The 14592-nt window shown below is 40.2% G+C and overlaps 1 protein-coding gene across 2 annotated transcripts; it reads right to left on the bottom strand.

The window, feature by feature from the left end:
• Window positions 1–11: 11 nt before the first annotated feature.
• LOC145491776 (uncharacterized) lies at window positions 12–7799 on the bottom strand. Of its 2 annotated transcripts, none has more exons than XM_081471037.1 (3): window positions 6600–7799; window positions 3546–4198; window positions 12–2794 (listed from the first exon to the last, which is right to left on the bottom strand). In XM_081471037.1, the coding sequence occupies exons 2-3, from the start codon at window positions 4174–4176 to the stop codon at window positions 2316–2318; spliced, it is 1110 nt and encodes a 369-aa protein (XP_081327163.1). In that variant the 5' UTR covers window positions 4177–4198; window positions 6600–7799; the 3' UTR covers window positions 12–2315. The 2 variants fall into 2 exon arrangements, with proteins under 2 accessions (XP_081327163.1, XP_081327161.1); XM_081471035.1 differs by having other exon boundaries at window positions 13–2794; window positions 7485–7799.
• Between the last annotated feature and the right edge of the window lie 6793 nt (window positions 7800–14592).

The raw sequence follows: 14592 nt of genomic DNA, 5'->3' as shown, positions 1-14592 counted from the left end.
AGACAAATATATCAATCTTGCCTGCGAGTACAAAAAATGCTAAGAACGCACAACAAAATACTAAGAAAACAGCTCAAGTTGAAAATATTTGGAAACGAATTTCTTAATTATCCAGTCTTAGTTTACAGAGGGAAATGGTCAGTTAAGCCTGACAAACATCAAAGGCAGGGGCGTATAGTAGCTAGCCATTACTGGCTTGTAAGCCTGTTCCATACCTCGTAAGTGTGGTGCGGCCGGGGAAGGTGGGGAGAAGTCGAGTAGGCCTATGATTTGTTCAATTCATGCTTTATTACAAAAATTACAGCTCAAGGTGGCTTCTATATAAGATAAAGCACTATATTATAAAATATCCTCACGTCATGAATTCTTAGCAACTAAACGAGATCTGATTTGAACAAATGGATTGTACTGTGCAACCCAGTACTACTGGACTGGATGCCGAGCTAAATGTTATGGGAATCCAAAGTTTAGCATCCTATTCTTCTTGCCGCAATTCTCACCAGCCACGGCCTCCCCGTCAATGGCTATGTCCTTGTGCGAGTGCATTAGAGCAAGGACCGAGCGTCACTCTGTTCTCATGGTTGCCCGCAGATAAGTCTTGACTCTATGCATCAGGCCAAAACTGCGCTCAGGAGTTGCAGTTAACACAGCGATCGGGAGGATGGTGTTAACGTCTCGATTTCTATTTATGCAGTCGAGAGTGTCAGGCAGAGTTGCAGGTCATTCTCCAGTTGAACGCAGCCACTTTGTTTTCCACCGCAACATCTCGTTCTCGTACTCTTTCTTGTCGGTCAGATCGCATGGGTACGAAAGCATTGCTTCGCATATTAGATAAAACATTGAAAACTTTTAACAACACCCGACACCACTGATGCAAACGTTGCATTTAACAACGCAATCTAAATAAGAACTAAACGTGGGAGAGAAACTCGAAAAGAAAGTTGGGAACACGAGCACAAAAACAAAGTCATCCAGAAAACTAGTTCTATGAAATAAAAAGAGAAATATTCCAAGAAAAAAAATAAATATACCGAGAAAAGATTGTAAGTCCGAGCTTACTGGCTCAAAGAGAGCTAAGCCCCTAAAAGGAGAAAACAAACATGGCTAGAAATGTTGAGGCAACCTTCGGGGGAGTTAGCTGGCAACTCCACACTCTCATCAATTTGTTACTCACTTTTTATTGCCACTCATCTTTTCAGTTACAATAGTCACAAAGTTTTTCTACTATTAATTTTGACTGATTCTAACAACTGCGAGGAGTTCACTCCTCGCGTTTCTTTTATGGGGACAACCACATGATTCATCAGTCACTGCGTGTCAAACTGTCAGTTCATTAATTTTACGCATTTCTTTCCACTTTTGTGCGAAGTGTGAACGAGATATGAATTTTAATCAAACAACCAGTACTTCAATGTCCAAAAACGTCGACAAAATGAACAAGATTTAGCCAGAAACTGAATTAGGTAACAAAATTCTGATAAGTTATGGAATCCAAATGATCACTATTTCCAGGAAGGGCGCTTTTGAAAATTAGACCTCGATTTTATGTAATGCCCGTAAGAAAATCAACCAATGTAAAGGTAAATGCAGCTGGAAAATCCCGGAAATGATGGTGCTCAATGAAATACGAATAAAATCAAGTTTTCCTTCTATAAAGGTACTACTAACATAACATAGCATAATAACATAATATAAAGAGAAAGTATAATTTGATCTCTACCAAGATAGAAAATCAAGTAACCTTTTTTTAAAACCCTAGCTGCCGGATATCCCACGGTTATATTATCCTGTACCAGAAACAAGTTTCCTCTTAATACATTTTGGTTTGCATTTTTAATTGTTTAACAAATTTATGTTGGAACTGAGGTCCACAACCGTGTTGATGAATCTTTTGTTTCACGCCCGTGCACTAAGCATGAATTACGTAATCGAAAACCTTTCTATTGGTTAGTTTTTCAGTCAGAGGTAAACAGCCTTTGTGAGTTTTTTTGCACTGTCAAGGCCAAAAACAAAACGAACAAAAACAAAGAAAAAGATTATTGACAATGCTTCAGTGCAGCAGTTCGTAACTCCTAGGGAGCCCTCTTTTTTGGTTTTGCTTTATGTCCAAAACATATTTCCTTTTATATCCATAACATGGAACTATGACGTTATATATATCAAGTAAAGATCATCATTTAAAATTTCCGAACAGCCAACTCCGAGCTCTGCCTCCTTTGCCTTTCTTGTCGACGAAAAGGAGGGCAAAGGAGAGAGAGAGAGTCTGAGATCTAGTTTGTCGAACGGGGCTCAAATATTCACTGACTAATTTGTTATTACTTGTTACTTGTTGCTTTTATGTCACATTTTGTGCTCGAGCATGGTTTGACATCTTTCTTTCTCCAGGGATCCCTGGGGTCTCCTGTTGCAGCTCTGGGATACATTTCCCTAAATTTCTTGAGTGCATCTTGATAATCCCAGTCATTTTCGTTTTCATGGCACTCGAACATTTCTTTCACATGCTGTCGACCACGCGTCTCGGGAATACCCTCGGGATAAATCCGGATTTTCGGGTTTCCTGGCAGCCACTGGATTCCATTTTCATTGGCTTTCATCGTCTTTGGGTCATCATCCTTTTCGGCTTTGGATACATCATTTTCAAGGACAACTGCATCAGGCGTTTTGTTTTCATTGGTATCTGTTTTATCTCCACTTTCAACACCACTTTTCTTTAATTCATCTCGCAAACCATTTGTGATCTCGTTGAAGGTCATTAACGCAACGATGGCTTCGCGTTGCGCAAGGATAAAACCATCTACAATATATGAGAGAAATCCAAAAGTTTAATTATCTCAGGAGATGAATAGTGTGAAAAAGAAAAAGAAAATGAAAATGAATTGACGACCATACACCGACTTGTGGGTAAAGTGAGCTATACGTGATACTTGTAGAGACATTTCCTTGTGCCTCTGTTTCAAAACGAGTCTTATTTCAAAAAAATGAAAATGAGTTTGATTTGCATAAAAATGAACATGTAGGCGGAACACATTTCAATAGTTCGGCGTGAAGACTCGTTTTGACACAGAGGCACAGAGCAACTCAGAAATGGTGGGGATTCCAAGGTCCCTTTGTTGAGCTGTTGGGGGAGACACGTTGTTGTCAAAGTGCCCTTTCGTGACTACTGGTATAAACTGACATGAAAGATCATACATTTGAAGTTCGGGGAAAGATATGAAGACATGACTGATCATCGCATTTATACACACAACTTCAAGCAGCTGTGAAATTACCAAATCATGTCTTCATATCTTTCTCCGCAGTTCATATCTTTCATATATTCACTTTTATACCATGTCATAGAAAAATACAGCCAATCCGAACACGGGGAAACCGTTGTATATTCGACGATATTACATCCAACCTTCCTATCATGCTTCGCGCGTATGTCACATTGATTGTGTTGACGCTGTATTTTCTATGGCATGGTATAAAATAGTTATAAAATGCTTCCTCGTGGTATACCATGAAATATTTCACTTGAATCACTGAGCTGGTACAGTGATTACCTGCTGCAAGTACATGGGCTTTCCTGTAACATCTTTTTACAATTACCACTGTAGCGCCAAATACCACCATGACCAAGAAAACAACCCAAGCGAACACATGTGATAAGCCTTTGGCATGGTCAATTTGATGTTGCAGTGATTTGATCTCTTCGCTATCAGTGAGATTCCTTTTGTTGATATCCTGTCCGACCACGGCACACACAAAGTACCTCGTGTCAATGAATGCTACCATCAGCCACACCAGCCCGCCAACCAGCGCTTTCACCACATTAGGGAAAACGTAAAAGAAGCATTCGCCTTTCCTCCTGTACTCTTTTACACAACATCTGTTGGACAGTGTCCAAATGCGACCAACGATGAGCAGATTGACGACGAAAATGATACAGGGTGGACCCGTAAGAAACATCAAGCCATAGCAAACGTGATTCTTCAGCGGACAGTTGAAGACCTCGGCGTTAAGGAATAGCTCCAGCCCCACCATTGTCATAGCAACGACGAGGTGTGCTAAAGTGACTTTGTTGTTGGATATTATGCCCAGAACTCCACTTTTCAGTGTGTTCGGTAGCACTGTCCTGCCGTAATTCAAAGTGCGAGTCCAAAATCCTTCCTTCTTGACATCACTTGTAGACATTTTGACGTGATTTGTTCCTTGGCTGAATCAAAAAGGAAATGGAAGAGGGAAATAGGTATTTCAATACACTTCCCGCAGTTTAACTGTTATTCAGTGCACTTCATATTCTAGTGTACTGTCGCTGCACTTTTCCTATCTAGTCCGAAAGCTCAGGTATGAGGGCGGTTTAGGGTACTTTATGATTCGTGAATAGCGCTGCCTTATTTTTATTCGGTGAAATGTGAAATGGCTAGTTTTTTATTTTTTTAATTTTTTTAATTTTTTTTTTCGTGAATTGTGGTTTCTTAGTACCCGTGAGCCGTGATTTTTCAAAATGATTTTCTGTATATAAAATGAAAAAATAAACGTTCAATTCGTCGTGAACCTGTTCGCTATTATTTTCTACAACCGTCAAATAAACATTGCATAATCATGAGGCAATCGGTTGGATCCTTCTGCATAAGTCATCAGTAGAAAGTCACGGTTTTCATTTTGACTCTTGTGGAAAAAAAAAGAAGCGGAGAAGTAGCGAAGATCCAAAGCAAGACTGTACTATTGTCTTAAACTTTCAAAATCTGATTTATTTTACACTGCAGGTTCGAGTGAAAAATTTCTCTTTTCTTCGAGATATGTGAAATGTGTAATTTAGTTTCCGAGAATTGTGAAAAGACCTCTTTTTATTTTTATTTTCCGTGAAACGTGATCTTCACCCCACCCACCAACCCGCTTTCTCTTTTACCACCCTTTGCTAGACTTGCCGCAAGTCGACTTATACATCCCTTTAGAGCTGAGCGAAGCGAGATAGCATTTTTCGACCGAATTCAACACACCAGAGGAGGAAAATTGGAACATATGTGTACCGATCAGAAAGCTGGAAATGCATTATCCCAGGCTTAGGATTTAATCAAGTTATTAAATTGCAAAACAAAGGTTAATTAAGGTAATAATGAATAATTCTTCTCTTACAGCATTTTCTAAAAGCCAGGTCTCCCAAAATCTGCCTGCACACTAATCACTTCGGAAACGAAACATTATTTCTTTTACTGAGAAATATCTAGCTCCTTGTGGCTATAGATTTCGAACACATATGTGTATTAACACACGGATTGAGAGATACCAGTGTTTAAGCCGTTGGTTAGACCACTACGTTTGTTGTTTATAACAAAACACATTGTATATATGACTTTTACTTGAAACTTCTTCTATGGCTAAAAGAACTTTGTTCTCACAAGTTGAAAGAAAAAGAACACGTACGAACTGTGGTGCAGTTTGACATGTTGTTATACACTCTTTTTATATTTTGTAAGAATATGTTTTATAAGAATATCGAGGCTGAAATTTGCGAAATTTTAAGAATATTGCTAAGAATTGTATAAACCCGAGGCTGAAAGTTTGAAAAGAATGTAATTTTTTGTGTTGAAAATTTGTAAATACACCGCAATTATATGTTTTTAAATAAATCGTACAAAAATAAAGGGTGTATCTGATTAAGTATTCAGCGCCTACATCAGCCATCTACTTCTACTCATACTAACTTTCGGGCTTTTTGCGTACACTTTTACCGTTTATTCCGACAATGTTTAACGAAACAGCTGCATGTCTCAAAAGTCTTAATTTTTACGCGACTTTTGAGCTCTAAGACAGCTAGCGTCGTTTAAGGACGTTCGCGCGAATCGTTTCTGCGCGTCCTTACTGCGCACGCAAATTCACACGCCACGTCATGCATCGATGCGCGTACGTGCTAAGTAATACAATAAACAATGATAGCGCAGATGGCCATTGCTATAGCTTTGCCTGGATTTAGCGATCTTGGACGTTTGGTGACCCATATTTTTCTTTTGACGGATCGTTTTCTCTACCGATTTTCTACGTTTAGCGAAAAAATAAAGAAAATCTATCGATTAGAAGTTTAAATGTTTTGCAAAATGCACCCTCGAATTCCGTTATTTCAGTTTAGCTCTTCGTTTATTTGTGCGGCGGTTTCAACTGCCTCTTGAAGGGTTAAGTTTTGTGAAAACGTTGGCAACATTTGGAATTATTTACGCAACAGACCCACTTCTACAAAATATGACTAAGATCGTTTACCTCCGTTGACTCACCTTTTAACTATAAACCCCTGTAAATATAAATATATAAACACCTGTAGACCATGCTGAATTACGTGCGCAAATTTTTCAAAATCAGGGCAGTTTTCCACACGCTTTACCTCTGACACGAAGTCGGTGACCCCCAATTTTTTGCATTTATTTCTGACGCAAGTAAATCATCATCTGACTGCAGTAAAAAATTTTAAAAAAATCTATCAACTGGAACATTTTCGCGCGAACGAAAGAAAGCTCTCTTCAATGGCCTCGCTTTAGTTCTCCCTATTAAATAGGTTTGCTGAATTCTTGTATATGATTCCTTGAGAGTATCACGCATTGAAGACTAAAGTTACGGCTTACCTCAAGCACAATCTTGTTCGCTTGAAGACCAGTTGAACTCTTTACGAAGCAAGGTCGGTAGCAATGTCTTTATATTTTGTTGTATATACCCTACACGTGATCAACACACGCTTAAAGGGTCGGTAAAATGTAGTTTCCAATTACGGTAGAGGTCGAGGAAAGCTTCCTCAAGAATACTTGGAAATTTAAGGGTAAGTGTAACTGAAGTGTCGTAGAAACCGCAAATTGTTTACATTTCCGAAAATCACCGGATATACTTTTGGCTGCTTCGGAGTTCATCATGAGGCTTTTTCCGCATTCGACCGTCAAATATTCAGGAAATTCCGGGTCGGGAAGCGAATGGAACAGACATTTTCCGCAATTTCATTCCGAAATTTTGGGTGTACCTCGCGAGGTTGGCCTAAAATTCCGGAAAATCGGAGTAACCGGAAAATTCCGTTCCATTCGACCATTCCTGTTCGGGCCTAGTTTTTCCTAGTCTACATCGCAGACAGTCTAAACTGCCGGTATACCGGGGATTTTGTGACACGTCCGAAATCGAAACTCAACTTGGCTAATTCTCAAGCTTCGCAATATCAGCTAGTATCAGTGCTCGTCAAGTTTTCTATCTGGCAGACGACTTAAAACTCTTTCGTCATCATTATTGCAGTGGATTGGCCACGATAAGCTTTAGTAAGTTAAGCGAAAATACATGTAAGCTACGTGTAATGTGAGCATGACCTCGCGAGTGAACAGCTTGCCTGGTCATTCGAAAGTGACTCTTGACTGAACTCGTCAGGAAAATAAAGAGGTGTTGTACCCTTAATGTAGTCGCGGACTCCTTTTAAATTCCTACGCATGTAAGAACTGTAACTACACTGATAAAAGTCATCTCATCGTCCTCACCTAATACCCAAGTACTTTAAGGACTGCAGCTAGGTCAAATTCAGCACACAGTAGAATTGGGGCTTCTGGAAGGTTACGAGTTATGTCACGTGACGTTTAGCGGAAAAATAGCCATCATTTGATTGGTGACGGTTTTTAGTGATATCATCCAACAAAAACGCGTTTTAGGTGCAGGTGAATTATTACCATCCTATCACGTTTGGAAAACACGCATGTGTTGATCGCGAGCCCGTTAAGACGAAGCCCGTGATTAGCCTAAGGTTTCAGTTGACATGTAACTCTAGCTGACCCGACAAGATAAGAACTGACCACATTTCATCTGGTTATTCATAGCGGGAAAATACTTTATATTCTCGAGTCGATGATTGTTACCAGTAATCTAAGCTTAATTCTTCCACAACCTGGCACTGATTATCTGGAGATGTTTTCGTACAATAGAACTAACAATTTGAATTTATAAAGTGCACCTTAATATAACATTTCGGGGAACTTCCCCTCCCACAGGAAGAAGATCCCCTTCCAAAGGAAGCGTCCATAGAATATATCCGGTGATTCTCGGAAATGTCAACAATTTGAGGTTTCCACGAGACATTACATCGAACCGTAAACACTTGACAGTTTTTTGTTTTATTCACTATTGAATAAGAGCTCTTCATATTAACAAGAGTACTTAGCGTTTATTCCGGTGATTCTCGGAAATGTCAACAATTTGAGTTTTCCACGAAACTTTATATCGAACCGTAAACACTTGAGAGTTTTTTGTTTTATTCACCATTTAATAAGAGCTCTTCATATTAACAAGAGTACTACGCGTTTCTGCACTATAAAAACACTTGAAAAAACTGTTGCTGTGTATTCAGTCATGTCTTCGGACTAAATTGGTGCAGCTTCAGCTACTCGCCATGCATTTAAACGTCGGCTACTAAATCGTAATCTAACGATTAATTGTCTTTGGAACGGGAGTTGTGTATCCCGCGGTCACGGAGGGTATGAGTCACGCGCGAGTTCTCGCATAACGCCGGAACTTGGGACCTCTGCCATGTCGGTAGTATCAAGTGTCCCCAAGTTGGGAGCTGTATGGATCATCACCCAGCAACCCTCGATCAGCTCCTTTCACATGAATTCCTCTGCCACAAAGGAGTTTTGTCTAACCCGTTCGCCAATCATTCAATAACTGGCCGTTGTCAAGGGGTCATTTTGGCAGTTGGGACGCATTGTTGTTGAGGAAAGGTGGCCGTTGTAGAAAGGTTAAAATAAAAGTGAATGTATGAACTGTCCGCCGGGACGAAAAAAGGGTGGCCGTTGCAGAGAGGTGTCAGAGGTTACCATTAGTGGAGAGTAAAGGTTAAGTCTGCGTACGAGCCAAGTGGCCCTCCAGGCTGGAGCTTATCCCGGTTTCTGTAGCATGAAGCGACTAGGAGTATTTCTACTCCCCCCTGGATGGGATGCTAGTCCATCGCAGGGTTACCCCCAGCATTAAGTTCGCCGGTACCCGTTTCAACACCTGAGTGGAGACAGGCACAGTGAGAGTAAAGTGTCTTGCCCAAGTACACAACACAATGTCCCCGGCCAGAGCTCGAACCCGGACCGCTCGATCCGGAAACGAGCGCACTTACCATGAGGCCACCGCGCCTCCACACCACTAGTGGAGGTTCGACCGTATTTCCTTGTGAAATAAAGCCGGAAATTGTAACCGTCTGCACGCAGACTAGGCAATCATGGTTTCTCTAGGCGCTAACAAGCGTTGTATAATTATTGTATATCTTGCCATAGAAAGTATAGTAGCCAATAAAATCAATGCGACATACGCGCAGTGCACGACGGGAAGGTTGGCTGTAATAGGTGTTCATCAATCAATCAATCAATCAATCAATCAATTAATCATTTACTTTAACACGTTTCGTCGAGGAGCTAAGAACTCGTTCAAAATACGACCCAGTATAAATGAAAGTTATAGTAATTATTATTCTATTCTAGGTAACAATGTTATTCTATTTTAAAACAACTTATTATATGGCTTGTGTTTGTAGGCGATATAACGCGCGCTCTGATTGGTTAATTGTCACTGAATTGTAGGGCATTATTCTCCCGTAATGCCCACGGGCCGATTACGGATTATGCAAATTAGGAAGAGCCCGGCTCGGAAAATTCAAGCGGATTGAAACGATGAAAGCCGATTAAAAACAGTAAGAGAGGTAAATTTAATTCCGAGTAGCTAAAAGTTTAGGGATTTTCCCTTACTAAAATTTATATAGAAGTCGTTTTTGACTTACCGGTAACCTTGGCGAGCGCTAGTGAAAAGCAATCAAAGTTTGCTGAGTGTTGAGTAAAGCTAAAATCGCTAAGTGTAAAACACCATCGGCAAATGTGTCACGTATCCTGAGCAGAAAACCACGAAGAAACTTATAAGTTATCATCTTAGTCACAATAATTACCGAAATATTGAACTCCGTTTCAGTTCTCATCAAATAGATTCCCTCGCTTCAACACAAGAGAGTGAAAATCAGCTTCTAGGATCATCAGATGTAAACAATCGGACGGTTTCTGTCGGTAGCAGTATTTCTGATACCTGCAGGAAGTTTTAGACGCTCACAAGGCTCGAAAAGTTCATTCATAAGTCCCAGAATGAAGAAGGCCAAGATATGTTGTCGAAAACGAATGCGAAGATCGAGTTATTCTGAGCAGTGCATTCTGAAGCATTAGTATTTTCTTTCACCGAAAGACCGTTGGTTTGGACCATTTTGAAGCACTTTCTGTCTTTTCTATATGCGTTGACGTTTCGCCACAAAAGTTGGAAAAACTCCCTCATCAAGTTGTGGCTCCACGATACTAAAATACCTTTTTGAGGGCTGTGACAATCATTTTTCCCGTAAAGAATTACAGTAGTGAAGTTCACTGACTGTGTGGTTTTGCCCTGGGTTTGAGACGATGAATGAATCGGTAAACGCGCGCATCGCCGGATGTAAATTGACGACTTCCGCTCGAATAATTTTTTTTTCTTCAATTCGTGAGCCATATAATAAACAACTTAATAACCTCGACCGTTCGGTCGTTACGGGAAAATCTCAAATCTCGGCCTACCGTATTGACCTCGCTGTCGCTCGGTCAATACGGCAAGACCTCAGTTTGAGATTTTCCCGTAACGACCTCACTCTCGGTTATTAAGTAGTTATTAATAGGTATAAGCCCCACAAAAAAGAAAAAAAAAAGGTAAATTAATAACTATAAGATAGCTAAAAACGTAACAGAGAAGCTGTAAGACACATTCTAAAAAGCTGTAATCTTGCAATTTACTTATGAAGTCATTTACATTACTTACAAGACTTACCTAAGAGGGCAAACTGTTCCATAACTTAGTTAATAAATAAGAGAAAGAGTTCCTTTTAAATCTAGGATTCAAATTAGGTAATTCCAAAGTCGACCTCTCTCCTCTTAGACCGTAGGGTGTATGCCTATATTTATAAAGGTTTGTAAGATAAGTAAGTCCCAGACCACTTAAGCATTTAAAAAGTAGTATTAGCGCCTGATTTAAGCGCCTACAATGTAAGAATTTCATGCCAACCGTAGTGAGCAGCTCGTCTTATGACACTGACGTCTTGTTGTGCCCATATAAACATAGATGTTGCCCGCCTAGATTAGCCCAGGCTATCTGCGGGTTCGCGCTGTTACTATTGCCAAGCTTTTTTTAACTTAATGTGTATATATTTCTGTAAAATTGTAAATATGCGAGTCATAATAAAGTTGTTGTTGTTGTTGTTAATGAATGTTCTCAATATGTAACAGTTGCCACCCTCGAGACGAGACGACGAGTTTGAAACCAATCTACTGTGTTAAAACTTTTTATTGGGTCATCCTAAATATGTATTGATACATACGTTACATAAATGTAGAAAACTTTAGTCTTACCCTACACAGGCTCAATACCAACCGATGGGAACTGTACAAAATGGTAAAAGCACTGACGGAAAAAGTTTGATTTTGACATTTACACTACATTATTCATGATATGGCTAGCTCCGTGAGCAGGCAAGAGGAATCAAATCCTGCGCTGTGATTGGCTACCCAAGCGGGACAGATGGAGCTATCTTGCCCGCTCGGGATTACCCGCCGTGTCCCGCAAGAAAAATTTCCCCGAAAGCCATATAATAAATCCTTTAATGACTTTTCAAGTCAAAACCTATATAATGTACACGTTTACAGTGATGGAAACCTAAATAGAATATAATGATCTTAGGTTCGTTAAAAGTTGGTAGAAATGTGCACTTAAGTTATAATACAAAAGATATGTTAAAACGGTTTGTACGCACACAAGGTGGCGATGTCAATTTGAAAAAGAATCGGCGAACTTTTTCAAATTGCATTGTTGCGTCTGGTGAAAATCACTGTAAACTAATTACAATCCTCCAAAAGAAAAAGAGATGGCAGCTGTACATTTTACAAAATACTTGGCAAACCCATCGCAGCCCATCAGGCACAAGGAAAGCCATGTTTTTGCATTATTTGCCTCTGTACTAACGACATTGTGCATGTTAGAAGATTTTAGTACCTCTGTGTACGTTTTTGGGCGCTACGAATTGTGGGTACGAATTGTACGAAGCGGCTCGTGCAATTTCAGCTTTTTGAAAAACTCAGTCGTGCAAATTAATTCCAAATTGAACTCGAAACCGTATGATTACTTATACAAAGTGCACGGGATTAAAAATTGCCGTGATGTAATGGTGTTGTTTCAATGTCTAGTGAAATTTAAACACTTAATCAGGTGGGGAGACATCTTTTTTTAACACATTCTTGGTCTTGAGCAAGGAATCAGACACCCATGGAACCCATGGCTTCCCGCACGTGACTCTGGGATACATTCCAGCAAATTCTTCATACACTTTAAGGTAATGCCAGTCGTCCTCTTTGGACCAATTCTCAAACAATTTCTCGACTCTTTTTTGGGCAAACTCTTCAGGGGCGCCGTCAGGGTAAAGCGTGATTTCTCTGTACTTCTCCAAAAGGCGGCATGTTTCACTCTCTGCTGCCTCCTCTGTTGTCTTGTCGTTATCCTCGTTGCTTTCAGGTTCTCTGGTAATAGCTTCGGGATCGGCGTCGCTTATGATGGTCTTATTTTGTCGCTTTTTATCGTGCTTCTCCTTGTCGAGATGTCTGGTACGTTCGTGAAAGGCAATCGTCGCAGCAACAGCCTCACGTCTCTCGAGACTGAAGCGATCTAGATATACAGAGAGAGAAACACGTTTAAAAACTGAACTACAATAGCTGGATGTATATCAGACCTTTCCATCCTTGTAATCTTATCACAAACCAGAGGATTCTGACAAGGGACGTATCCTGGGAAACTAATGTCTTCGATAATCAAGAGGTTAAGTTTGTTCTGCGCAATTCTGAGGGAAAATAAGGATTCGTTCGATGCAACGCATCTATAAAGGAGGCAATCTGTGGATGATAACTTCGCAAAAATCTTAGTCCCGTTTTTTATTCCGTTCGTCAGCCTGAGAGTTAAGGTTGGGGTTGGGGTTGGGTTTTTTTGTGTCCACCCCTCCCTCTCCCCAAAAGTAAGTATTGACTTAGTCGTGATCAAACTTACATGACATGTAAAGCATCCAAACTTAGTTACTTAAGCGACAATGACGTGTCAATCATGACGTCATACCAGGACTAAATGACGTTACAATTCAAAATATCTGCCACTTAGAATCCACCATCTTGGATTTCAAAAGTTTTTCAAAAATATCACAACAACAACTCCAAAATTGATGTAAGAAACAAACAAACAACCAAAAACAACATGAAAATATACTGTTAAAGAATGTGGAGTTAAATCTCCAAAAATTTCTTATTTCAGTAAGCTATACCAGGAGCCCATGGGCTCCTGGCCATACAGAACAGCAAATTTCGGTGGGTCTAAGGCTGCCATAGAAACGTGAAGTCACATGACCAAACAATTAACACCAAAATATTCCATGATAAATGTGAGGAAATGTCCCTAAGTTTGACCACTATAGCTTGAAAGATAAATATGGTACAAAAATTTTCGATCAACCTGAGTACTTTGCACCCTCCCCTCCCCCCCCCCCCACCCTCACCCCAGGCTACTTTCTTGTTGACGCATTTCTGGCCATCGGATCATTTCAAATAATAATAATAATAATAATAATAATAATAATAATAAATCATATACTGTATAATGCAAAGTGGATTCAGAGCCCCAGCACATCTATCATCGCAAGATACCTAATGATTACGGGCTACAAACGTTATCTGGCAGACTAATGCCTAACCTTCTGAAAGGTGATTATCTTTGAGCGCACATCTCCCTGAAATGATTACGGTGGCTGTTACAACGACTAAAATGGAGAATAACACCCAAGCCAACACATGGGAATGACTTTTGGCCTCTTCAAATTTCTCTCGTAATATTTTGATCTCTGTCTCGTTAGTCAGGTTTCTTTTCTCGATGGCCTGTCCAACCTCCCTGCAGACGTAGTACGTAGTGTCACCAAAAAGAAGCGATCAGCCAAAAGAAGGGTCCAAAACAAGCCTTGAGGATGCCTGATAAGACACGGGCACCACAGTCACCCCACCGGTAATACTTTTTTACGCAGACTCTGTCTGTAAGCATGGAAAGTTCACCAAGGACCACTAGATTGACGAAGAAAACTATAAAAACTGGAGCCACCAGAAACGCAGTTCCATAGGCTTTGTGGTGGTTCAAGGGACAGTCGAACACCTCCTTACTCAAAAGCACCTGTAAACCCACGGTAACACCGGACACGAGAAGGTTCTTTAACGTGATCTGATTGTCCTTTAACAAGCCCATAAATCCCATGTTCATGTTACTTTTTGCCGCGTCTTTCGCTTTATAGAGCATGTTCTTGACACGGCCCATAACCCCACCAGGAGCACTTGCTGGCTTCGGATCCTCTCTGTCTGCCATTTTATTCGTTCTGAAGAGAATGAGAGACAAAATGAAGTACCACGAAAGAAATTAATAATAACAATATAGATATATTCATTAAATGTAGTTCAGGACTTCAGGAGTGATTCATCGTTTTATTGCTACAGACCTGTTTCGTATGGTCAACAAGTGACCACACTCACAACAACA

The sequence above is a fragment of the Orbicella franksi genome, chromosome 7 (genome assembly GCF_964199315.1).
Source record: "Orbicella franksi chromosome 7, jaOrbFran1.1, whole genome shotgun sequence".
Taxonomy (NCBI): domain Eukaryota; kingdom Metazoa; phylum Cnidaria; class Anthozoa; order Scleractinia; family Merulinidae; genus Orbicella; species Orbicella franksi.
The sequence above is the reverse complement of the archived record's forward strand: the minus strand, read 5'-3'. Positions and strand labels throughout refer to the sequence as shown.